The sequence below is a fragment of the Halichoeres trimaculatus genome, unplaced genomic scaffold, assembly GCF_033239565.1.
Source record: "Halichoeres trimaculatus isolate MK-OKI-2021-1 unplaced genomic scaffold, fHalTri1.1 fHalTri1_scaffold_6, whole genome shotgun sequence".
Lineage (NCBI taxonomy): Eukaryota > Metazoa > Chordata > Actinopteri > Labriformes > Labridae > Halichoeres > Halichoeres trimaculatus.
The window spans coordinates 7387824-7414309 of NW_027437184.1; the positions used below are offsets into that span (position 1 = coordinate 7387824).

General features: G+C 40.5%; 2 protein-coding genes across 5 annotated transcripts; both read left to right on the top strand.

Moving 5' to 3' along the window:
• Nucleotides 1–259: 259 nt before the first annotated feature.
• On the top strand, nt 260–13850 carry ddx46 (DEAD (Asp-Glu-Ala-Asp) box polypeptide 46). Of its 3 annotated transcripts, none has more exons than XM_074672310.1 (23): nt 260–409; nt 631–798; nt 2205–2327; nt 2509–2596; nt 2685–2850; nt 2983–3221; nt 3449–3559; nt 3666–3831; nt 4498–4618; nt 4821–4996; nt 6662–6783; nt 7003–7081; nt 8041–8123; nt 8989–9153; nt 9291–9453; nt 9665–9858; nt 9962–10099; nt 10357–10506; nt 10590–10817; nt 12107–12325; nt 12758–12902; nt 13044–13117; nt 13273–13850. In XM_074672310.1, the coding sequence occupies exons 1-23, from the start codon at nt 387–389 to the stop codon at nt 13318–13320; spliced, it is 3189 nt and encodes a 1062-aa protein (XP_074528411.1). In that variant the 5' UTR covers nt 260–386; the 3' UTR covers nt 13321–13850. The 3 variants fall into 3 exon arrangements, with proteins under 3 accessions (XP_074528411.1, XP_074528412.1, XP_074528409.1); XM_074672311.1 differs by having other exon boundaries at nt 260–403; nt 634–798; nt 2682–2850; nt 13273–13849; XM_074672308.1 differs by having other exon boundaries at nt 261–409; nt 2682–2850.
• Nucleotides 13851–14047: 197 nt separating this feature from the next.
• On the top strand, nt 14048–24645 carry LOC141791303 (UPF0461 protein C5orf24 homolog). 2 transcript variants are annotated; one of them, XM_074671628.1, is made up of 2 exons: nt 14048–14306; nt 19813–24645. In XM_074671628.1, the coding sequence occupies exon 2, from the start codon at nt 19819–19821 to the stop codon at nt 20437–20439; it is 621 nt and encodes a 206-aa protein (XP_074527729.1). In that variant the 5' UTR covers nt 14048–14306; nt 19813–19818; the 3' UTR covers nt 20440–24645. The 2 variants fall into 2 exon arrangements, with proteins under 2 accessions (XP_074527729.1, XP_074527728.1); XM_074671627.1 differs by having other exon boundaries at nt 19816–24645.
• The last annotated feature ends 1841 nt before the right edge of the window (nt 24646–26486 follow it).

Consider the following 26486-nt stretch of genomic DNA (forward strand, 5'->3'; position numbering starts at 1 on the left):
TTCTTTGGTGTGGTACGATATGTTTTGTTAGGAAAACAAAATGTTTGGGAAGTGCTTTGTATAGTTTAATAAAATTTGGTTTGTCTCTTCATATAATGCAGTCTGTTTCTCCAGACAAAGTACATTTTTGTTTGATTGATTAATTTGATCATTTTTGAATGCTTCCTTAAGCTTTTCACTCTGGCTCCTATGATTTGTACTCAGTGTTGTCATTCTGACCGCCCAACGCGAGGGGGCGCAGTTCGTTGTTATACGTCAAAGTATCGAAGTGTCGCAGCTTTTTCACGTGCGGTTCGACGACACAAAACAACCGTTCAACGCACGTACAGATCTTACTTTCCGTAACCTCAAAAGGATTTTAACAAGATCTGACTTCTCACAGAGCAATGGGGCGAGAGTCCAGGTATATCAGGAAAGCAACAACCATTTATCTTTCTTACGCTCAATTTACCGTGATCAAACCGATGTTTGTGGCGGCTAAAGTAGCTAACTTGAGTTAGCATGCTGGCTACGACAACCTGATGTGAATCCACAGCATACATCAGATTACATCACGTTACACTGCTTTTTTGTAACCCAGAATGAGTAAACTTTAATGAAACTTATGTTGTGGTTATGCTGTTTGATCCGCAGACACTACAGAAAACGCTCAGCGTCACGGGGACGCTCAGGTAGCCGATCAAAGAGTCGCTCCCCGGATAAACGCTCCAAGAAAGACGATCGAGACCGAAGCAGGAGGGAGCGCTCACGAAGCCGGGAACGTCGCAGGTCCCGGTCCAGAGACAGGAAAAGAGCCAGGTGGGACTTAAAGTCATTTTACACCACATGTATGCTAACAGAATACAGAAGCTCACACTTGAGAGCGTCCAAAATAATGCAATTTTATGACCACCTGCTGTACGAGGATCTGTTTATACTGGATTATGTTACTTAAGGTGTTTAGCGTCCTCTCTGTTCGAGCTGGGCTACAACTCAGGTATCTTTTTAATTTAGATTTGCCATGAAGTTTCAAAGAATCGTGTATCTGCAGCAGAATTAAAACTGGATCACTGGTCTTGTTAAAGCTTTGGCTCAATTTCATGCAAACCAGTCATCATAACATTTACCTTTAGGAGAAATTGTATCTCTGTAAGGATGCAAAGGCAGAATTCAAGTCTGAAGTTTTTTATCATGATTTAATAAACTCTCAGAATTCATGGGTTTTCAGCAAGTAAAAATTATCCTTTTGACACCAGTGATGCCTTCGGAAGCGTATTGCATTCACTTGAGAAAAAAAAACAGCTCTTGTTGTTCAGAGTAATTAATTCTTCGGTTTGTTTTTTGTGGTAATTAATTTTGTTTTTCTGATTAAGATTTTTTTATTGGTTCGTTTTTTGTTATAATTATTATATAGGTTTGTTTTTTGTTATAATTATTTCCATTTTTATGAGTAATTTTTTTTCTGTTTTCAGATTACTTTTTCCTGTTTTTCAGAGTCATTTTTTCCTGAAGTATTGAGATACTTAGAAATCCCGCGAAAACCTCAACCTGCTGTTTTTCGTGGTAATTTTTTCCTCCTGTTTTTAGGAGTAATTTTTTTCCTGAAGTATCAAGCTTCTTCGAAATCCTGTGTGAACCTCCAACCTGCGGATGACTTCCGTGGATGTGTGGTGGATCCTGTGTGCCTTACATATATGCCTTATCCTTAACTTTCTACCTTTTAATGCCACATCTTCGTCTACTCCTTAAGTATTACATTTAACAACAGGCTTATATAAAATATAAGGATAAAGTCAAAAACATAACAAGGGTATCCTACCCTGTGTGTGGCTAATACCTTACCTTTATTGACCTGGTACGGACCGGTAGAAAGTTAAGGATAAAGCATATATGTGCCGAACAGGATCTCTGATCCGTGCAGGACACAGGAGCCACCACACATCCACGGGAGTTGTCCGCAGGTTGGAGGTTCTCGCAGGATTTCTAAGTATCTCGATACTTCAGGAAAAAATTACTCTGAAAAACAGGAAAAAGTAATCTGAAAACAGAAAAAAATTACTCAGAAAAACAAAATTAATTACCACAAAAAACAAACCAAAGAATAAATTACTCTGAAAAACACGAGTTGTTTTTTTTTCTTCAAGTGAATGCAATACGCTTCCGTAGATGCCTTCCTGTTATCATGCCATAATTGATCATTTCATGGTCTTACCTTGACTGTCCAGGCGCTCCAGGAGCAGAGACAGGAGGAGGACCAGGAGCCGAGAGCGGAGGAGGTCGGGCAGCAGGAGCCGAGCCAGGAGGTCCAGATCTGCTAGTCCAAGCAAGAGCAGGAGGCCAGAAGAAAAGTAAGGCTAATGAGAAGAGAATCTGTGTTTGAACTCCTTGAATCTTTTCGAATCAAAAATCTTTGGTGTGCTACTTTGCATCAGCAGCACAGATCGAGAGATCAAGAGCAAAGCAGGACTGTGCTTTGACAGACTCTTTAAGAATTTTTCTTCAAAATCTTTGTCGTGTTGTCCTCTACAGGCCAAGGAGCAAAGAGAAAGACAACATCGATCCTGTGTCTGAAAAGAAGAAAGTTAAGGAAGAGAAAGAGGATGAAAAAGTTGAGGATGTAAGTTTAGTTAATTTTGGTACAATGCATTTTAACAGTCATACAGAGAGGTGTTTGTTAACATCTTCACTCTGTGTCCATGCAGCAGGACTTTGACCAGAACAAGCTGGAGGAGGAGATGAGGAAAAGAAAGGAGCGTGTGGAGAAATGGAGGGAAGAGCAAAGGAAGAAGGCCATCGAAAACATCGGAGAGATCAAGAAGGAGCTGGAGGAGATGAAGCAGGGCAAGAAGTGGAGTCTGGAGGATGATGATGGTGAGAAAACAGTTGATAAGTTATGTTCGAGTTATTCAAAAGATTATCTATACAAAACTAATGCGTGTAGTCATATTTTTTTTTCATCCGTCCCTGAATTCTCCTGAGTGGTTTAACAATTTTGTCTTTCAGATGATGAAGAGGATGTTTCTGCTCCAATGGAAGCAGATGATGACGAAGACGGAGAGGGTAAAGGCGAAAATAGAGACAAGGACATGAAGGAGGAGAAGATGGAAGACGGTGACAAGAGTGAGACTCTCAAGGAGCAGCAGGCTGAGGAGGATGACGTTGATCCACTGGACGCCTACATGGAGGAGGTGAAACAAGAGGTGAAGAAGTTCAACATGGGAGGTGTGAAAGGGAATGATAAGGTGAGTTTGAAAGCAAAATAGTTGTCATTCTAATAAACAGATTTCAGGAGACACTGGCATATTTTGTGTGGTTGTTGTCAGTGGGACGTCCCGTGTGTAGGCTTTTGTTTTATCTCAAACCCAGGATAAGCTGTAAAAACTGCATTTTTACTGTCCAAAATGCTTTTTCTGTGATGCCATCTTTGTTGAAGTTTTTTTTCCTTTTTTTTCATCTCTATCTTGAACAGAAAGGAGCAATGACAGTAACCAAAGTGGTGACAGTTGTTAAAACCAAGAAGGGGCCCCACACCCACAAAAAGAAGGGTGAGCTGATGGAGAACGACCAGGATGCTATGGAGGTATGTGAACAAATCTTAAACATCAGAAGCAGAGACACATTCACCTGCAATTTTACATGTTTGGTGTTTCTCTCAATTGTTCAAAAGCTTGATTTTCATTTGACAGTACTCCTCAGAAGAGGAGGAGGTGGATCTGCAGACAGCGCTGACCGGCTTCCAGACCAAACAGAGGAAGATCCTGGAGCCTGTCGACCATGGGAAGATTCAGTATGAGCCATATCGCAAAAACTTCTATGTGGAGGTCCCAGAGCTTGCCAGGATGTCTCAGGAGGGTCAGTAAACCAGATTCAGGAACATGAAATTACAGCGGTTCACTGCAAAAAAATGAAATCTTATCAAGTGTTTTTGTCTTTTTTTAAGTAAAAATTGTCTTATTATACTCGATATGAGCCACTTTCAACTTATCAATCCAGAAATATGTCTTGTTTCAAGTTAGAGTACAAAAATGAGGTTTGAATCGCTTTTAACCAGTAAAAAAATCTGCCAATGGAACAAGAAAAATATTGCTTGAAAATTTCCTTGAGACTTGGACAATGTCTTAATACAAGTAACTTTTCTCTTGTTCCATTGGCAGATTTTTTTACTGGTTGCGAGCAATTCAGACCTCATTTTTGTCCTTGAATAACTTTAAACAAGACATTTTTCTGGATTGGTCATGTGAATTTGGCTCATATTGAGTCTAAAAAGGAATTTTCTACTGAAGATAAGACAAAAACACTTGATAAGATTTCAGTTTTTGCAGTGTTGTCCTTTTGTATTTTTTGGACAACACTGATAATCTCTGAGCTTTAATCTCTAAACTAAACTGCTGTCCCAGATTCAAGTGTAACGGTGCAAAATGTTTGTCTTTCCTGCAGTTTGCAATCAGTAATTGCAGATGTCTGTAAGCAAAAACTATCCCTGCCCTTTTAACATCTCCACATTGTTAATGTGAACAGATGTAAATGCGTACAGACTGGAACTGGAAGGCATCACTGTCAAAGGAAAGGGCTGTCCAAAACCCATCAAGACCTGGGTGCAGTGTGGTGTGTCCATGAAGATCCTCAGTGCTATGAAGAAGTAAGTCTGACCTCTGATGGGACGGAGGACTAATACTTGTACGGTTATTGTCGTAAGTTAGCATCAATGTTGCTGTAAAATACTAAGTCTTGGATTTTAAATCGAGTAAACAGGAGATGTGAATTGTTCATGACTTATGACACTTTTTAGAAATCAACCATCACTCTATTTGTCCTGATTTTTTTCTTTCACCTGTTTCCAGGCACAGCTACGAGAAACCAACACCGATCCAGGCCCAGGCCATCCCTGCCATCATGTCAGGCCGAGACCTCATTGGCATCGCTAAAACCGGCAGTGGGAAAACCATAGCCTTCCTGCTTCCCATGTTCAGACATATCATGGACCAGAGACCTCTGGAGGAGTCTGAAGGACCCATCTGTAAGGATTCTACCTGTGTTACCTCTCTTTGAGTACACATACTGAAGATCAGGGATGGAACAGTTTATGAAAAAAAACCCATCCATTTCCCTCAGTCAGTTCGGGGTGTGTTTTTCTTTTTTTTTTGTGTCACAGCTCAGTTTAAAGCAAGTATATAGCTCCGATCATACACATGTGCAACGCGAGGCGAAGGATACAGCAGAACAGTTGTGGGGAGGTGTGTTTACATGACGAGCAGAGAAGACAGAGTTAGAGGGTGTACCTGTGGCGTTGAGTCATTCTGCCGTCACGGAGCACTTTACATTAGATTTCGGACCCCTCTGGAAAGTTTTTTAAAGACGACAACTCTTGCTACTTTTCTGGAGTTTGGAATCTGACAGTAAAGTGATACTCCGGGATGGAACAAGTTGGGTCCTATCACAAGGTTTAGGGCAGAAATGACCCCTACAGCAGTGTTTTTGTGCAGCAGAAGCTCAGAGCGCACGCACCAAACACCCCCTCCCTGCTCCTCTGCCGGTTTCCTCTGCACTCAGACGGGGCCATATTTTACTTGACCAAAAACACAAATAAATGGACTCCCACCGGAAAAATCTGATATCTGTCTGCATTCACGCTTTATTTAGAGACTTTTCAGCATTACTGTCACACAAAAACACAGCTAAATAAAGCTCTAGTTCTCATCATGTCGTAAAACGGCGCTACCTCCGCTGCAGAGCCACAGCTGGCTACGAGGCGCTTGGCTCTTAGTGTATAAGTCCGCACGCATGGCGTGCCAGATATAAACAAACGCAGGTAGTCTGCCAGGACGAATTATGCAATAACAACGTAAAGATGACTGATTATGAGAGCAGGGACGACCTGCCGTTCACTTTGAATAAAGCGTGAATGCAGACCAATATCAGATTTTTTTGGTGGGAGTCCATTTATTTGTGTTTTTGGTCAAGTAAGTCAAGCGTGTTTTGATCTCCTCAATGGTCAGCGTGTGTGAGTCCCTCCCCTACCAAAACACAGACAGACAGTCCTCCTCACTTGCAGCAGGTGAAATCACGCAAGTGTGTGTCTCATTATGGTCACTTCTACTGGTCCCCAGCCCAGATAAAGGAGGGGGTTAATATTTAGACATAAAAAACAAGAATGGACAGAAGAAAGTTAATTTGTTGTTGTAAACATATTTATGATGCTGTGTTTTACCTGATTTCTGTCTCTCCCACGTTATATCTCTCTCCTACTGAGTCTATGACAATTACATGCAAATGGATTATTCTGCAAATTAGACAGCAGCGTCATTTAGTGACTTTCCTTGCTGAGGAGTTGGCATGTTGAAACTAGCAATGTTTCACTCAGCTTTAATTATGTTTTAAATGGAAATCAGCCTAATTCTTTCAGGTTTTTCATTACTATACGTGACAGAGTTGGTCCAAAATAATCTGTTAACAGTGGATTATTAGGATATATGGTAAAAATAAAGGTGTTGAAAACAACAACACTGTACACCAAACCGGACTGAAATCCGTGATAGAAATCGAACCGTGGATTTTGTGAACCATTCCATCTCTTCTAAAGATTATTGGAAACAATTTTGTCATGCTGTGCAACACTGAGCGGTCAAAATCAAAGAATGCATTTTCTATTCTCACCCTCTCCTCCTCTTTTCATCTCCTACAGCCGTCATCATGACCCCAACCAGGGAGCTGGCTCTGCAGATCACCAAGGAGTGCAAGAAGTTCTCCAAACCTCTGGGGCTCAGGGTGGTGTGTGTTTACGGAGGCACTGGTATCAGTGAACAGGTAAACACACTCTCTATTAAACCCTTTAATTTTAAATGATTTATAACGATGTAATTATGCTCTCAGGAGTTCATGAGCAAACTAGGAAACTTTTCAGATCACTGTGCATTTAAATTTTACGTCCTTAACGTTAAATATAACTGAGCTTCACGTCTGTCTCTTAACTCTTTCAGTGCTCATGTAGCTTTAAATCTGTTGGTTGTTGTTGATGTCTTGCAGATTGCTGAGCTGAAGAGAGGAGCTGAGATCATCGTGTGCACGCCCGGCAGAATGATCGACATGTTGGGGGCCAACAGCGGTGAGTTCACACACCCCAACCACCTCACTTGTTTCTGCCAATGAGCATTTCTGATGCTGTAAGACTGTCCTTCATTACCTTGCATGGGATTAAAACAATGTGATTAAAAACTCAATGAAACAGTCAGTACCACTTACTAAACTGTCAACATTATTTGACCGCCTTTGGGATCAGTCATTTCTACGAGGCAGTGATGTGTTTCCTGAAGATCAGGGGAAGTGCAGGTAGGTGGATCTGGTGCTGCCTCTGTGGTTCCTCAAACTCCAAGTGAGAGATGCTCAAAATGTTATTTTTTGGTTCGTGTGCTTTAAAATGTAAACCCACAGAGAGAAAAACATGAATGCATCCTGCAGTAAAAGTATAGAAAAGTATATTTATGTATTTATTCAACTGGTCACAACCTAAATATCATAAATTTTAAGTAATGTCTTCAGTCATAAATCTTAAGAGTCATAAAGTATCAACTGCTTAGCATAATCGTGAAAGGAAATTGCTGTTTTGGAGTATGTTTGGCATCTTTGCTCGGATTTTTTTCCCATTGTGCGTTCTGTAAATATTCCATGAACAGTTGTTGTAAAAGAAGGGTTTTTTTTGTTTCCACACATGCGAGGTAATCTCTAATATGTTTCCCTTGTAGGTGAAAAGGCGCTTGGTCAGATAATGCTTGATGGGGCTCCATCTCTTGTATTGTATCTTGAGGCTGTTTTCTGACTTTTACAGGTCCCTCATGTCCCTGAGATGGTACGCAAGACTAAAGACGACCAAAGAAATTTATATTTCAAAGTATAATGTAGTAAAAAAAACCCTGGCCACTTAAAAGTAGAGAAATGTGCACAAGTCAGAAAGTATTAGAACAGGTTGATTGGTAGATTGCTCTAATGTTTTCTAAGAGGCAGGATGTGTTTGGGATCTGACTTTTTATAACTCTGCTTCTCGTCCTCCTCTCCCTGGGTGTTCAGGTCGAGTGACCAACCTGCGAAGAGTTACGTACGTGGTTTTGGACGAAGCGGACAGGATGTTTGACATGGGCTTTGAGCCACAGGTGGGTTTCACCCTCAGACACACTCAAGAAAACAAAGTTAGGCTTTTTTTTTTTTCTTAAATTACCTCCAAGGTAATTAAAAGAGGTTGTGTTTTTGGGAGAGTTTGTTTGTTTGTCTGTGAACAACATAACTGAAAAACTAACAAACAGATCTTGATGAAATTTTCAGGAAATGTTCAAAATGGGATAAGGAAGAAGTGATCAAATTTTGGAGGTGATCTGGATCATTGTCAGGATTTTTTTAAACATTTCTTTATCATTGTGATATAGAGCCGTTTTCACCATATGTGTATGTAACTCCACCATAAATGGTCGGATTGCTTTGCAAAACAATACAAGACAAGGTGCTCGACATCCCGTTTCAGAGATAGCACCTACCTCATAGCTATTAGACACCTGAATATGCCCGGTTAGGCATAGTTCTGGAACATAGATGCTATGTACCAACACACACTTTGCACCTTAACTGTATGCACTTCTTGCTGCTGGTCCTTGTTACTGTTGATTGTTGTACCGCGATCCCTGTCTTTTTGTGGAATGTCTGTTTACTGTTTGTTCATGTTGAGCTGGAACCAAGACAAATTCCTTTCAACTTATTTGACATGGCAATAAATTATTGAATCTTGATCTTGAATCAAGTTCACTGTAATTTCTGATAGATGTAAAAGTAGGATCCAGATTCTGGCAATATTCTGGATACTAAGATCCAGAATATGAAATTCGTACTGGGTCAACATTTTGCGGGCGTTTGCACCGACTTATCCCAGGACAGATCTCCAAATAACCTAGACAAGCCATCCCACTTTTTGGCACCACTGTACTTTGTGTGCTTTGTTCTCACGCCACACATGCCTCCTCCCACCAGGTGATGCGTATTGTGGACAATGTGCGTCCAGATCGCCAGACTGTCATGTTCTCAGCCACCTTCCCCAGAGCGATGGAGGCGCTGGCTCGAAGGATTTTATCCAAGCCCCTCGAGGTCCAAGTGGGAGGTCGCAGTGTTGTCTGCTCGGATGTGGAACAGCATGTGGTAAACGATCTACGATTTAACTCTCAATGAGTCTTATTTTCTCTCTGTAAAGTGACTGAATCCAGTGCTAACTTTTACATCACGCCACTTTCTCCCTCTCTTCTTTGACCCCTTGTTTTTTGATATTCTTCTATCAGCTGGTGATAGACGAGGACAAGAAATTCCTCAAGCTGCTGGAGATTCTGGGTCACTACCAGGAGAAGGGTTCGGTCATCATCTTTGTGGACAAACAGGAGCATGCAGATGGGCTGCTGAAAGACCTGATGAAAGCATCGTATCCTTGCATGTCACTCCATGGAGGTAAGGGACAACATTTGGATGAAACTACATAATTACTTTATCAAAAGCTGCTACTTTTTGAATGTTTTTATCCTTGTTGAGACAAAGAAGCTAAACGTTATAGCTGCTGTGAAGTGCAACAGTCTGTTCTTTAAATCTTGTAAATCCTGCATCAGCACAGACTCACTTTAAAGCATCTGTTTGTGACTTTCCACCATGCTCGTGCTTTCAGGAATCGACCAGTACGATCGAGACAGCATCATCAATGACTTCAAGAACGGAGCGTGTCGTCTGATGGTGGCCACCTCTGTCGCAGCCAGAGGCCTGGATGTCAAGCAGCTCATCCTGGTGGTCAACTACAACTGTCCTAACCACTACGAAGACTACGTGCACAGAGCGGGACGCACGGGCCGAGCAGGCAACAAGGTCAGTAGCTCAAACCAGAGCCCTGTTGTGCAAGGTGTTTGACTTACTCTGTTATTCACTTTTCCTTCTTTGATCATGTGATTTATCCTGTTCTGTTTTCCAGGGGTACGCCTACACTTTCATCACAGAGGATCAGGTTCGTTATGCTGGTGATATCATCAAAGCTTTAGAGCTGTCTGGTGCTCCTGTCCCATCTGAACTGGAGCAGCTCTGGGCCTCTTTCAAAGACCAGCAGAAAGCGGTAAGAAACTGAAGTGGCATTGATAAAGGGTTAACTTTCTTAAAGTTTTCAAAAATTATGTCATTACTTGTTTCTTTGCTTTCTGTAGGCTGCATGTTGACACTTTAATCGATCATTTCTCTTCCGTTGTATCATGAATAAATGCTTAAAATGACACCTCACATCAAGAATGAGTAATGATCCATAAAATAACACAGAAGCACAACCCTTCCCTGAGAATTATTCATTTCCTTTTTCTTTCCTTTTTCTTCTCACAGGAAGGAAAGATCATTAAGAGCAGCAGCGGCTTCTCAGGGAAAGGTTTCAAGTTTGATGAGACAGAGCACGCCTTAGCCAACGAACGAAAGAAGCTTCAAAAAGCCGCTCTTGGACTTCAGGACTCGGATGATGAGGACGGCGCTCTAGACGTGAGTTACACTTAAACTAAAGAGCTCATTACAGCATTAAAAGAATTTGTTTGATTGTCTCCTCCTCATTTCTCCCTCCTCAGATCGAGGAGCAAATAGAAAGCATGTTCAACTCCAAGAAGAGGGTGAAGGACCTGTCTGCACCGGGGGCGACCCCTGGTGCGACCGGAGTTGTAGCAGCCACGGCAGCTGTACCCGGAGGGCTGCCAGGTCTTGGGCCAACATCTGCTGGAAACATCCAGAAACTTGAGATGGCGAAGAGGCTGGCGCTTAAGATCAACGCTCAGAAGAACCTGGGAGCTGAGGCTCAGGTGGGTTACACAGGGCTAATTTTCTTTGTTCAAGACAACTTTTCATGGTATAAAACGCACCAAAGTCAGGTATTTATCAGTACAGGTTTGTAGCCCTTTTGTTTGAAACATGAAAACAAGCAAACTGTCAGTTTGTACAGTAGTTTGGCCGTCCATATGTATCTCTGCTGACAGCCCGGTGCTGTGAGACGTGTCTGTAACATTAGTGAATCCTGGTTATGTCCTGCCAGTCATCTACCAATCAGAGCTAACGTAACCTCACTCTTCATTTCATTGATAGACTCTCAAGTTTGAACAGACCACTGCAGAATAACTGCTGACTGTGGGTTGGAATGAACATTATCACAAACAGATCAGCCTCTGTGTTAGCCTTTAGCTCGGGCTGTATCTCTCTCCTGTTTATCTTTCTTCTGCTCTTCTGTCCTTTTTCTGTCTGACAGTTAGGCTCCAGTGTCCACCATCACTACACAATTAGTCACAGAAATCTTTTTCAGCAGAGAAAAAAAACACAGATCTGTGTGTTTTATCTCTTCTCACAACTAAAGTACATTAGCCAGCGTGGTGTTGTCATGGTGACCTAGAGATGCTGTAAATCAATCCAGTCCTGCTCGACCCAATTGGGAAGCTTTAAGCTTAAACGCCACTTACCACGAGAGGGTACAGTTTGCTGTGGAAACGCAAACAGGATCAGGCGTAACTTAACCAAACCGTGCCAAACTGTACTGAACCAAACCGCAAAGGTGGCTTTTGAAACTCCTCACAGCCCCTTTAAACATTAAGGAATATATTTTTCACTATTCATGTCGTAATTATAACAGTACATATGGCTTAAGGTAAAACTGCAACCATCATTTTACACAGAGTAGTGTCGGATCATCGAGGCAGGAATGTAAAATTTGAAAACAACTTTTAGTTGGTATGTGTGAACATAAAATAGTTTTTTTTTTTAATTTAACACCATGTAAATAAAACCTCAGGAAAAAAATCAGTTTTAGTCATCCCAACTCCAGTCTTTGGCTTTCAGATGCCTCTTATAAGTGTTTCAGGGACAAATAAAGGTAAAGCAGGTGCTGGGGCTGTGGAAAACAAAAAATCTGATTTGAAAGACAAAATTTAGAGTTATGTGCATCCTAAGACGCCACAAATCAAAGTTTTATAAACTCCGCATAAATCTCTGACATAAACTTCTGTATTTTTTTTCTCTGCTTTCTTTCATCATCTTTGTTCGTACCACAAAGTTTTTTTAAACACATGATTCGAATTAAACCTGGTTGTGTCATTTCGTTCAGGATGTGATGCAGCAGGCCACCAACGCCATCCTGCGAGGTGGTACCATCATGACGCCCTCCGTTTCTGCTAAAACCATCGCCGAGCAGCTGGCAGAGAAGATCAACGCCAAACTGAACTACACACCCGTGGAGAAGCTGGAGGAAGAGCGGCAGGCGGCTGAACAGGCCGAGACCGTCAAGAGATACGAGGAGGAGCTGGAGATCAATGACTTCCCTCAGGTTAGCAGAGCACGGCGCTGGACTGTACCATCACATTCATACCTTTAACTTTCTTTATTCCTTCTTATACTTTTTCATTGTTTTGTGAGCTTCATTTAGAATAACAGGTTTTTTATGTCATAATTTATTTGCCCATGTGGGTTCCTGAAAGAAACAGATCAGGACTGCACAAGTGGTTTGATAAACACCTATATGAGTAAAAACTCATAACCGTCATCAGATGAATGGTTATTTTTTTACCTGAAATCAAAAGTATGAGACATAACCTTTTTCTGTCTGAACCCCACGTCACAGATCCTTGGAGCAAACATGTTAGCACCCTCTCTGTTGTTTTGATATCCAGTATCTTAAAGATATGGATTACTTTTTTCTCATTTAGATGATTTATTTTAGCAGAGACATTTCAAATGTTTGTCAATCTGTTTACTTCAGACTGCCAGGTGGAAGGTGACATCGAAAGAAGCTTTGCAGAGGATCGGCGAATACTCTGAAGCTGCCATCACCATCAGAGGAACGTATTTCCCTCCAGGCAAAGAGCCCAAAGAGGGAGAGCGAAAGATCTACCTTGCTATCGAAAGTATGTGTCAGGAAAGTTCTCACTTCCTGTTCTTTTTTCCCTACTTCTTGGCTGTGATTTACTTTTAATGAAGTTTCCAGTTCACTTGTGCATGATAAAACTTCCTCACTGTGCTTTTTTTTTTTTTTTTTTGTCGAACAGGTGCAAATGAACTGGCTGTGCAGAAAGCCAAAACAGAGATTACACGCCTGATCAAGGAGGAGCTCATCAGATTAGTAAGTATCATCCAGGATGTGGTTCTCATACCAGTACTGGAAATCCTAACATCAGGCTACAATTACATTTAATCAGCTGTTTACTTTAATAGTAGGAAAACTTGTTAGAAAGATGTCATTTATCCTTTTTTCTCCTTTCTTTTTTCCCTTTCTAGCAAAATTCCTACCAGCCAACGAGCAAGGGTCGGTACAAAGTGTTGTAGAAGAGGAAGCAAAGCTCGCTGGAAGAGTTTCCAATGCACAACAGACCCCTCTTTGGTTTCTTCAAATTGGCTTGATGATATTTTAATCCATATTTTTTTATGATGTTTCCTTGGAATACACACATTAAGTCTATTTTTTCCTCAGTGTCCTCTGTGTTTTACTTTCTGTAAATTTTGTTTTACAGATTATGGGTATCATAATGTTGATTTTGCCCTCCACTGCAGTTAAACACTGATCTGTCTTCTCTCTGTTTTTGAGATATTTTCTTTCTTATTTTGTGGTCAGATTTCATTCTGTAAATCTATAAGAGTAAAAGCAGTAATTTTTGTGAAGAGATCTTAATTTAAGATGTTTTCACTTTCCCTCACAATAAAAAAACAACATGCTGCCAAGGAAATAGGTTTGAATTGTTTGTATTAACAAATGTGGGAGCTGCTGTGTACCCTTACTGACTGTCTGAATTATTCAACAGCTTTCGTTTGTATATTATTCATCAGTTAGAGTCAGCACCGCTTGATGAGCATTGTAACTGGATGTGGTTTTATTTTATAAACGTATTTTTTCGCTTTATTAACGTCTGTTTGTTATAACGGTCAGTTTTTTTTCTAGCTGAAAGTGAGAACAGCATTGTTGAATGTCAAATGCGCTGGGCAGTGAAAGGAGAACAGCCTCTTCTTCTCATCCCCTGTGTGGCGCACTGCGCATGCTCAGACTGCGCTCCCGTCTTATTAATTTTTAATGGAAAATGGCTGCGTTTCTAATCCAAACCTCTGGAGCTGAGAGATAAAAACACGTCCAGCCGAAGCGTCCAGCGTCTTGCTAACGTTCACATCGGAATAAATCGGTTGTGCTGGGGTGACTTTAGCTAGCCGATGTCCTGTGGTGAGAATTTATTCAGGGGAAAATGGATCGAGTCGCGCTTTGAGGGATGAAAGATCATTTTTCTCCTTAACCCTTTCTACTCCGAGATCTGCGAACAATCGAGGTACAGTAACCTTAGCGCTGATTTTAATGTCAGGGAGGTGTATTTAGATCCTTGAAAACGGCCTCTAAGCTCGCTTTGTCGTTGTTTATCTCCCTACTTTTCTGCTCTTTCTTCAATATGTTAAGCCTCTTCCTTTAAACCCGCTATTCAGGATGAAAATAGGCTAAATTCTGCCGTGTGTGTCCAAAACACAAAGTGACAAAGTGGGGGTTGTCTGGTATCATCATTACGCTATGATGTGATATCCATGTGCAGATTTTTTGTGAATGAGTGTTTCTGTTGTTATAGTAGGGAACACACCTCCTCAGATCCAGCATCACAGCTATGAACACCGTCCAGCTGATTGTTAAGCTGTTACAGTTTTGTTCATACAGTTGGTGATGTGTCATTCACAGAGAACTAGTTAATTCAGAGAAAGAAATCCCTTACAAGCCTTAGACCAGGATTCAGAGTGACCTGCAGACCCTCAGCTAGCAGCTGATTCAGGATCTGGTTCAAAGGCGCTTAGGTATGGAAGCCCTAGACAGACATGCATCCATTCTTTTTATTTATTTCTTTGTTTCCTCAATAAGGAGTTATTTTCTGTTGTCTCCTGGAAATTTCATCCCAAAGTTGCAAAATCACTTAAAATACTACATTTATTAATTTGGCACCTTTAAAAACAAATTTAAAGGGTTAAAGGGGGGTTTAGGAAGAAGAAGACGTCCCATCAGGTGAAAATAGGAAGGGTCAAAAGGATGGACCAATGAGATAAGAGAAACAAAAACATGATTTATCAAACATATAAAAAAAGACAGGGGCATGCAGCACATAAATAAAATGGCCAAAAAAGAGGATGACAATAACAAATCGGGCCCATTCAATTACATTCAAATTAAACTACTATTAAAAGGAGTGAAAGTGAGTTTTACAGGGGACATATCATGCTGATGCCTGATTTAATTCTTACATATAATATAATAAATCTGAAAACAAGACCTTTCACCCCCTGAATTTTCAAAAAATTAGATATTGTATTTTTTCTGATATCCTAGAACGAGATTTGATGCCTCTGAAAAAAGATAATTGACATTTGGCTTTGAGATTTGGACCGTCTTGACGACACGAGGATCCTTTCTTTTTATTGGAGTAATCTGATAAAGCAGCTCCTCCTCTGTGATGTCAGTTAGTCACACAACCGCCACCAAGGGATACACCCACCAAAAGCCGAGTATAAACATATAAACTATACATGTTACAGTACCGGTTTGACTCACCACACTGAAGCATCCTGAGATGATCTGTGTCGAGGTGGATTTTCTTCCTCCTGAGCTGCAGAACCGTCCGGGTCTGACTCGGGGTCCAATACAAAAGGACGTATCCTACACTCTGCCATTTTATTAGTGCTATCAATGCCTTACGGTGAAGTTTTGGCAAACAGCAAACTCGCTCGGTCTGCCCCATCCAGTATGGTGATTTTGTAAATACTGCCATGCTGCAAAAACCGCCCCCTGGCTCTACCCCCTCCGCCCCTCTGATAGAACTGACCAATCAGAGCACAAAGGGCTGTGACGTTGGGAGGGTACTGGAGGTCATTCTCCAAACGGAGCGTTTCAACAAGATCTTCAGAATGGCCTTAAAATGAGGATATTGAGAATGCTATTGTGGGGCAATGAAGGAACTAAATGACTTGTACTGAGGGCAGAAATGCTTTACAGGCATCCTAGTCTGACATAGTGAAAGGAAAAACAAGCATGATATGTCCACTCTAAGAAGGGATTTAAAGATGTTTCTCAGCCAGCCGCATCTCTTCGGAGGTTGTTCCAAAGCTGAAGCGTCCTGATGGGCATCACCCTTAAAAGGGATTAGTAAAATCTAAATAAAAAAAAATGCACACAGAGCAGAAGCAAGGATAGGAGTGGTGTGCTGTGGACTGTCAAAACAGACTAAAATTTCTTCTTCTTGTGAGCAATGGAAACACGGCATGCTGTTGTTTGGCTGATCACATACTAAAGGACTTTTTGAGCTTAACTTAATCTTAATATCCAGGGTGACCCTGAACATAGGACAGTTTAAAATGATCTTTAACATAAGCTTTGGTCACAAGCTGTACAATGTCATCGTCAATGTAAAAGTAGCAGTGGCAAAAATATTGACTGCGCAACTGGTGCAGCTGCATTGGGGCCAAGGCGCCGTTTAGGGACTAAAGTAAGGAAGGAAGAAAAAAAACAGAGCCATCCAGAATTGCCAGGCCCCTGTTTTTGTGAATGGAATAGCTCAGAGCGGAGTATTAGAGAAGGAAAATTATGATTTGTTCAATCACCTTGATACCTGACAGTCACTATGAAGGGCGAAGACGTGATGGCTGGTCTGCAGGATGAGTGTTTGGCCCGTTACCTGTAACATAAGCTTACATGGTGACAGCAGTTCTCTCGAGTAGCTAGGTGTGTGTGTGTGTGTCCAAGCGTGTGCGCATGCATGCGTGTGTTTAGAGAAGGAACAAGGGTAACAAAAAAAATAGAGTGGACAGCGCAGCTCCGCCATTTACCATTGTACAGTTTTGAAGTCAAAATACCACCGTAACAGGCGCAGCCACTGTGCTGCCAGAGTCTGCGCAGTAGAGACAATGAGGGATTTTGGGAGAATCTGAGTGGAGCCGGGTGACCAAAAATAATAATTTTCTTTTGAGAGTTTAATCACTTCTTGACTCTACCTCGCGACATATTTTACAATCCCCCCCCCCCAAAAAAAAACGAGAACAGCAGCTGTCAATCATCGTTAAACGTGACGTAAAAACTCATTTTTAACTTCTTATTACTAATGAAAATGAAACTTTTTAGAAGCAAAGCCTTGAGCACAAGGCAGACAAATTATATCTTTAAATCACTACAACAATCAGATGTAAGAAACATTTCTACGAGGTGTATTAATTTTTTATAGTTTGACCACAGCCCATCTGGAATGACTGGGGAGCAGGACTTCTTGACCACCAGGGGGAGCAGTTTTTTTGGCACCCTCACTTCAAGCCGATCAAGATGACGCCCATTTTTTTTTACAGTCTAGTTGTTCTGAAAAAAACACAGCATCTGATTAGTGATGCTTTGCTGGATTCAGTCTGAGGGATTGCAAATGAATAACATGTTTGATAGTTCTGATTCAAGCAGGGAAACACTCTTATTGACTCCACACACTTAAGGATTATTTGGTCAAATATCAGCAACAAAAAGTCACAAAAACTAAGTTGTGTCCCAATCACTGGGAAGGCAAAATGGCCTTTAATTAGGCTCAAACTCCTCTGACAGTGGTCACCTTTGCTGTCTTGTTTTGAAGATATTTGAAAGCATTTTTTCTAGGGGTGGGAGAAAAAAAATGAAAAATCAATATTTATTTGGATTTTTTGTTTGACAATATCAAAATCAAGATTCTTCATCAAAAAATTGATTTTTATTACAAATTCACATTCTTTATTTCACTCTTTGTTTACCAACTGGATTGGGAAACAGTTCACACTTTTCTCCAGCAGAGGGATGTGTGAAATGTTTCTCTCTGACTCACGTGATGTGCATTTTATGGAAAAATATGGCTCCTGATATAGTCTGTAGATTTCATCATTTAACTTTTTCACATGGTCTGGTGTGAAAAAAGCAAACGAAAAACTGCAAAAAAAAAAAACAAAACAGACAAACAAAAAACTTAAATATCTTAGAATAGCAATTTAATTTGAATCAGCACCCCAAAAATCGTAATAGAATCAAAATCATCCCAGTCATGATTTTTTTCCATTATTGAGAGAAAAATAGATAAATGGAATGAAATGTATGGATGCATGTCTGCTTCAGGCTTTCAAATTTTCCAGGTACTGTTTTTATGAACCTTTATTTTCCAGCGATATACTTGTTGATTAAAATAATCTCTTTTTCAAGGCAGTTCTGTTCAGTAAAAAAGTTTTGCATATGAAACAAAAAATTGTGAGGGGTACAGATGGCCTTGTCGTCTTGGTCACGCCCCATGAAGTTCACCAGGTTCATGTCACTCCCCACTCTCGCCCCCTTTCCTGCTCTGTCCACTGTCCTCTTCACTATCATTTAAGCAGGGACGCATTTAGTGGTTTGGGGGCCCAAGGCAAACCCAGTCAATGGGGCCCTCCATGTCCTTGTAACTCCTCTTCCTCAGAGCTAGACTTGCCTTCCCTGGGTCCACCGTCTCTTTCTGAGAATCAAAGCATGAGACAGTGTAAATCTTGTACATGGTAACTTAACACAACTAAATGCATTTCCTCAAGTTCTGTACTTTAGTTTGATTTAGAAAAAAGTGACATAATTTAGTCCACTTTGTCCTGGATTTGAAATCTTTTTTGGTCAATTGACAGCTTATTTGTCCCACAGTGGGGAATTTACAGAGTAACAGTAACAAACAAGAAAGTATGAAGTGAAAAACATTACAAAAGGTAAATATTGAAAAAAATAATTTAGTAAAGAAAAAATATGTAAATATCAAGCACAACATAAAACTGGAAAAAAATCTACTGAAAGAGGTGAAATTTACAGTTACCATACTTTTTGGTACTATTATTTTAAAGTTAATGTATTTTTATTTGACCCCCTGTCCAGTGAGTTATGTATCCAAAAAAGAGATTTTGTACAATAATGTTTATCACCAACTCAAAAAGTTTGATTTTGAGAAAATTATCCTATTTCCTGGGCTAGATAAAGTTCTTAAAATCCTAAAAGTCTTATATGTTTATCTCAGATCTCAGAGCAACATTGTTTTTATTTCCAACTTGGTTGATAATAAGAAAAAAATGGGAAAAAAAGTGATTTTTACCACTTTCTTCCTGAATCAAATTTTCAGATGTGTTGTAACATGGAATGGCCCATTGAAGAAGAAGGGAGGGGGAGTACCCGAAACGATCATTAAAGATTGAGCCTTTTGATGTATTTTGAAGCATGTGAAGTAAGATTTAAAAAAAAGAAATGCTTTCAATTGAAGAGAACTTCATAAATCAGTTTTTAAGAGATGCTTTGGGGGCCCCTGGGAATCCTGGGGCCCCAGGCAACTGCCTGTGTTTGCCTAATTGTAGCTACGCCCCTGCATTGAAGGCATGAAAAGCCAAAAAAATAATTTGAAAAAGAAACAACAAATTATAGCAAACATTTTGTTATAATGGTCAGTTTTGTTTTAAAAATCTGAAAACAACCCAAACCAGGGGGAAAAAACATAAAGCATAATCAAGGGCTCAAAGTTTCTAGAGGTGTTGATGTAGCACACATTTCAACACAGTTTGATCAAACTGACAAATGCAAAGTTATGAAAAATTATCGCTCATACATGACACATCACTGCAGTAAATCAATTCATGATAACGCTTTTAACAATCAGGAAACTTGTAAAAACCAGTGGGCTAAAATTCTCTGCTGTCACTGAGTCTATGTGTGCTGATTGGGTAAGTCTGATTGTAGTACCACTTTATTTTGAAAGTACTTCCATATATGTGTGAAATAATCAGTGGTTTATTTCTGACTGTCAGCAGAAGATGATGCGCCAGGTGACCAGCAGTGACTTCTGCATGAACAGCAGGCCGTCGTGCCTCGCAGAGGACAGCCACCATCCCGCCGCCCACTTCGAGCTGTGCACTTCCCAGCCCAACAAGTTCTACACTCCCCCTCCGACGGCCCTCCAGATGACGCTGGCTCCCATGGCTCTGCCAACCCAGAGCCACAAGCCCATGGTGTGCCAGAGACAGGAAGTGCTGGGGGGTGACGCCCGCTTACCCGGAAAAATACCTGGGATTAAAAGCACTGATCCAGGGGCGGAGGACAGCAAGAAGAAGAACAAGGCTGTTGGGAAATCGGGCAGGCGTGGGAGACCTTTGGGAACCACCAAACTGGCCGGGTATCGAACCAGCACAGGGAGACCGCTTGGCACCACTAGAGCTGCTGGGTTCAAGACAAGCCCTGGAAGGCCACTGGGTACAACTAGAGCGGCAGGGTACAAAGTGAGCCCGGGAAGGCCTCCTGGCAGCATCAAGGGCCTCTCTCGACTCAACAAACTGTCCTGTGGAAGCACCTGCAGCGGAGCGGCTTTCCCCTACCCGATACCACACAAGGAAATCCTCTGTGAACCCTCCTGCAAAGAGAAGACAGCTAATGAGTGAACGCTGCACTCTGTTTCCACTCATCCTCCAGGAAGAGACACCAGTGTACAGCTTCCTGACAGATCCTGGGGATGATTATGTGAGACAATGAGGAGGAGGTTTTCTATTCATCTTGGTGTCATTCTCTGCAACTGCCACCTGATATAATACTGTTAGTTTTCAGGGCTGGAGATCTGAAGTGAGTTAACATTTTAATTTCACTTTCCTGTGTCTGTAAACCAAGAAAAAAAACAGATTTACATCAAGAAAGACGTTTTGAATCTTACGTTTAATGGCAGTGTTTGTTTTATTACACATTTGGTCTTTAGTGTGCTTCATGTAGCATTTTAACGCTGTTGAATGATAGAAACATTCCTTAAGGTATTTTTTTTATTTTATCAAAAATGAAGGAGACCTCATCAAGGTTAAAGAAGAACAAACTCTACTTGAATTTCATACAAGCCAATGTTGCTGACCATCTATTGCTCCTCAATCACACACATCCAAAGCAAGAGAAGAGGAAGAGGAAGAGGAAGAGGAGTGACATTTCCCCTTCAACAGGAACATTTGATGGAAAATGAAATGCTGTATGTAGCATCTTTTATGTCACATTTGTAAAATAAGAGACATCTTAAGCCGGGTTTGAACTTTTAATTTAAGGATCCTGCTTTAGGGTAGGATTGGGATGGGGGCAGGTCTAGTGCCTTGCTTAGTGGCACTCCATAGATGGATGTACAGATGATCCTCTGGGCGTACAGCAGCTACAAAACTAAAATCCAATGATTCCAACTTTTTCCACTCGGCTCAAGAATCAACACGAAACTCTGTGAATGTCACCGAAATGTCTACATGTTATTTGCATGCAAACGTCATCAAAGGGACTGAGTCAGCTTGCAGATTGTTGTGACTAATGACACTGTTATACAAGGATTCGGTTTTTGTTTCATGTTTTTTTTTATATAAAAGATATAAAACTTAGAAAAAGTGCAAAAACATGGAGAGCAACTCAGTTTAGCTAACCCGCTAATAGTTTGACTAACATGCACTGAATGAATACACACCTGATCAAAACTTTAAGACCAGTTGACAACTTGTAAGAACTTGCATTTTGCATTGTTGGATCTTAAAAAGGTTCAAGTAGAGTTTCATAATGCAAAATGAAGAAATAGGATAGAGCCAAAAAAAAATGAGTAAGCAATTTATTGAAAACAAGGATTAAAGTGAAACTGGGTGTTCATCAGCTGATCAAAAGGTCATATATTTTGCTCCTTTTCTGCAGTTTGATATGGATCATTGATGTCTTCATGAAATGGTAGTAACATGTTTTGGTCCAAAAAGCCAATAAATCAAGCACAGCAGCATTGTTTCCAGGCTCTCATAGCCCCTCTGATCAGAACGCTCTGATTTAGTGGGCGTGGCCTTCATATGTAAATGACCCACCGCTGATACCGCCCCGCTCTTCAGCGTCACTGAGAGCGGCGCCACAAGCTCCAAGTGCACAATGTTTAGAAAACAGCGAAGCTTGTTTACTATAACATTACAGGCTAAAACAACAGGCTAACCGCAGCTAAAGTTAGCATCCTGAAGCTAACACAGAGATAGGGGGAACACTGAGGAAAAGCTCTTACATCTGCTCCACAGCACACAGCATTTGAAATACTCACATTTCCAAGGTCCAAGGTTTGTTGGAGGATGGTTGGTAATGCGCCTGGATTCAGGACCAGAGTATTCGCTAGCCCTCTGTTGTACTGTCCAAAGTTGGAAAAGCAGTCGGCCGTGAAGTGACAAGCACACACATGCACAGTTTTACTGAGTGTAGCTGGCACATTTCCTTGATAAATGAACTCTAGCCACTTAGTCTTGTCTTCTTCTGAGATGGGAAGCTTGTGCATGGAACTATGTGGCTGTTTACAGCCAAAAACAGAGCAGTGGTGGCTCTTCAGTTTTGGCATTCTCTTGGAGGAGTGGGCAGGGAGGGGGTTCAGGGGTATCTGCTCCGGTGGACCAATCAGGTCAGACTTGCTCCTGATTGGTCAAAAAAGGGAATCACTGACGTCGGCAAACCCTGGAAATTCCAAACAGCTTGTTTTAGGTCAAGATTTTACATTCACAAGCTGTCCTAAGTACAGGTTTTGTCTTTAAATATCACATTTTGTGTGCTGGGAAGAAAGCCAAAGACCCACAAATTTCACTATATGGGACCTTTAATTATTGTTTACAATAAATTACTTATTTATTTTTTTCTTTTTACTCCCATTCCCACTTGTATCGTTTTAAAATTCTACTTCAAACTTTTTTAAGATACAACTGTGCAAAATGTAATTTTTTTTGTTGCAGTTACCCCTAAGAAAGTTAATTCACCTGAAATTTTGTTGCTTTACTTCTCATGGTTTTGTGTGCTGTGCTTTGACAATGAAAATAAATGTAGAACTGAATTTGATATCAAAGCAAACTACAATACCCAGCCATACTTTTATCATCCTCTAAATTTATTTATATTTTCTCAAACAAGCAGATTTTATGATGGTTATTAGGTTAAAAAGAAAGAAGGGGAAAAATCTTACTGTGAGATGGATTTGTTTCTGAATCAATGATGAGTAAGTTTTCTTTGTCCTGATTCTGTAAATCTTTAACGAAGTGTTAAACTGATGCTAATCCTCAAATATGGATTTTGATTTGCATTTTGATGCTCAAACAGATCCAGAAACTTCAAGTCTGTCACACACTGACAGCCTCTGTTTGAGTCTGGAGCTGATGTGTGGTGTCAAATCTGCCAACAGGTGGTGCTGTTCCTCCAGAAATGGATGAATTTAGACTTTTTAAAGTTTCTTCCATCAGTGTTTCCCCTCATTCTGTCTGTGTGGACTCCTGATAAACACCAACACACACATTTCAGAGCCTGTCGGGACAGAAAGAGGAAAGCTTCACTGAGTTGCTCTCTCATGGCTACATTTGAATGGAGTTGAATTTGGTGCAATAATCTGTCGTCTGTATTGTACTGTGAAAACTTTGATACTCTCACTTTTTATCATGGTTGTATTTTTATACTGGTGTACGAGGCCCTCTGCCACCTGTTGTGTTGATGTGTGTGGTGTTAACAGAGAAACACGGCTGTCACCCTCCTTTACCAAAGAACATGACATCATCTAACTGTACCGCCATTCATGCTCTTTGACCTTTGAGATGATCCAAGGTCACACAGAAACCACTCCGACATGACAGTGTGTGTTTCAGTGGACAAGCAGGTGGAGACCAGGATCCCACTAAAGATGGAAGGATTGTTTCAGCTGTCACATCCAAAGGGATTCAAAAGTCACTTTGTTGAATGGATTGTAAATGAAATAGTGATGATGTAAACTTAGTTTATTATATTTCATCATATTTATATCCCTCTGTTTCTCTTTTTTCAAACTCTTTCTCTTTTTCTATCAGATTCTCCTGCAGCCGTCTTTGATATTTGGCTGATTTGTGTGTCTGAGGGTTAGCTCACAGGAAGTCTGGATGTGACGCACTCGGAAGGGTTTGTTAGGGCGTGAGCTGAAGTGAAGCCTGATGGGAAAAAACATGCAGTATGCTCTGTTGGCTGGTTATCTGATTCACAGGAGTTGTTGAACAAGTAGGAACAGCGAAGGTGTTAAAAATAAAAACAAACAGAGCTGCGTTCCTTTGAGTTGCTTCACATTCAGCTTCTTGTCACACTGTGGGACATTGACTGTTAATGTTACCTGTTACACCTGTGCTCACCTGACATTCAAAGTCCAAACGTCTGCTGTGAAAAGAAAAGAAAACCTTCTTTCCTGAGCTTTGTCTTCTTTGTGGAAAGTTGTGAAATGTTGGATTGAGACGCTCAGAGGAGGACTTCAGAAACAGGCTCAGAGATGTAGGGATGAGGTGAGAGGTGGACTAAAAAACCACAATAATATGGATCAATGATTAGCCTCTCTGTTCTTCTTCTGCTGTGATTTCTGAAGTCAGATCATGCTGACATGAGGAACAGGACTTGTTAGATCATTTTGTCTTTGCTTCTTTTTTCTCTCCTTCCATCTTCAGCACTGAATCAACTCATGGTCTGTGGTGTGTAGGTGATGATTTCAGAAACATGAGCTGACATCTGGAGTGTTTGAAAGAAGCCCAGTGACTGGCTGAGCCTGTAAAGCTTTGTACTCTTCCTGTTTTATTCCTGCATGATTGTTGTGGAATGTTCAAAAGTTGTGTAATAAAACTCAAAGTGATGCATTCTGCTGAAATATTGTCCTCTTATCATTTTTATTTATAAGAAGAGCCGGTAAATCAAATTTTTAGAGAAAAACTATCATGATGGTGTTGAATAGCGTTACTGAATCATTATTATTATTATTATTATTATTATTATTATTATTATTATTATTATTATTATAATTATTATTATAATTATTATTATTATTATTGTTATTATTATTGTTATTATTGTTATTATTATTATTATTGTTATTATTATTATTATTATAATTATTATTTTTCCAATTTTATTATTATTATTATTGTTATTATTATTGTTATTATTATTATTATTATTATTATTATTATTTCCAATTTTATTATTGTTATTATTATTATTAATTTATTTGCAATATGCCATAGTGTAGAACTTCCCAGGTCCAACTATTTGTTTACATAACTTAATATATAAATGAAAATGAAAGAAGCCAAAACTAATAAAACAGAAGAAAAGAACAAAATAAGTAAATTACATATTTGAAAAGGAGTGAGCAGAATCCAAGCTTCTTAGTTGTCACCCCTTAAGTTAATCATAAATAATTAGTGCTGGGCAAGTTAACGCGTTATTTTCGCGTAAACCCGTCAATCTATTAACGCCGTTAAATATTTTATCGCACATTAGTGCATTTTGCTCACATGCTTTTATTTTGTAAAAGTCTGTCGCTGACCGGAAGTGAAATTGGCGGAAAAACAGGATGAGTAACCAAAACAAGCATGGAGAAGAGGGGCATTTCGGCTATATTTTTTCATCCATTGCCAGTGTTATCATAAAGTCAGCTCGTCTACCGTCTTCAGACTACGACTTCGAGTTTGACGGTTGTCCTTACCGGTTTGAGCCTGAGTACACGGACGAGAAGCTCCATGGAAGAAGAATGCAGAGGGAGAGAGACGAAGAGCTGGCTGGAGAACAACAAACAGGAGCACGTCCACGACTCAATGCAAACTGGTGGTGCGCTTGTGGACAGTGTTCGCCTATGGCAACAGAAGAGGAGTGTGTTTGTGATAACGATGGAAAGCGATGGATGAAAAAATACAGCCGAAGCCGAAACGAGCGATTTTGCAGGGATTATGTTCCGCGCTGAAGCTTCCTTGCCGTGGCCCCCGCTAAGTGCGGCTAAAATCAGCTGGATCTAAATAACTTCTGAAGGACTCCGAGCTGCACGATGTTTGTCTGAGTGAGTATATGAGCATGCACACACCTATAAATAAGGTCCAGGTGTCAAAAAACTGGAGTTGCCCTTTAAAGGCGCTCGCCCCTTAGTGTATCAGTCTGTGCATGGCGTGCCAGATATAAACAAACACAGGTAGTCTGCCAGGATGAGGAGACACGATGAGAACTAGAGCCTTATTTAGCGGTGTTTTTGTGTGAAAGCAACGCGCTGAAAATTCTCTAAATAAAGCGTGAATGCAGACCGATATCAGAGTTTTTCGGTGGGAGTCCGTTTATTTGTGTTTTTGGTCAAGTAAAATATGGCCCCGTCTGACTGCAGAGGAAACCGGCAGAGGAGCAGGGAGGGGGTGTTTGGTGCGAGCGCCCTGGGCTTCTGCTGCACAAAAACACTGCTGTAGGGGTAATTTCTGACCTAAACCTTGTGATAGGACCCAACTTGTTCCATCCCGGAGTATCACTTTAATGCCCTGACAGTGGCAATAAGCTTTAATTTTGTATTTACATTTTGTAAATTTGATTTGCACTAAATATGTGGTTTAACTATTACTGTATAACAAGTACTGATTTAGTGTTTGCATGACAGATGTTATGGCACTTTCACAATGCGATTAATTATGATTAATCAGGAAAATCATGCGGT

Bases quoted from the DNA above. Each gene is read 5' to 3' on its own strand.
- LOC141791303 (XM_074671628.1), top strand. From the start codon at position 19,819: ATGATGCGCCAGGTGACCAGCAGTGACTTCTGCATGAACAGCAGGCCG.
- ddx46 (XM_074672308.1), top strand. From the start codon at position 387: ATGGGGCGAGAGTCCAGGTATAT. The intron at 2,328-2,508 runs GTAAGGCTAATG...TGTCCTCTACAG, and splicing joins AGCAGGAGGCCAGAAGAAAA to GCCAAGGAGCAAAGAGAAAG. The intron at 2,597-2,681 runs GTAAGTTTAGTT...GTGTCCATGCAG, and splicing joins AGGATGAAAAAGTTGAGGAT to CAGGACTTTGACCAGAACAA.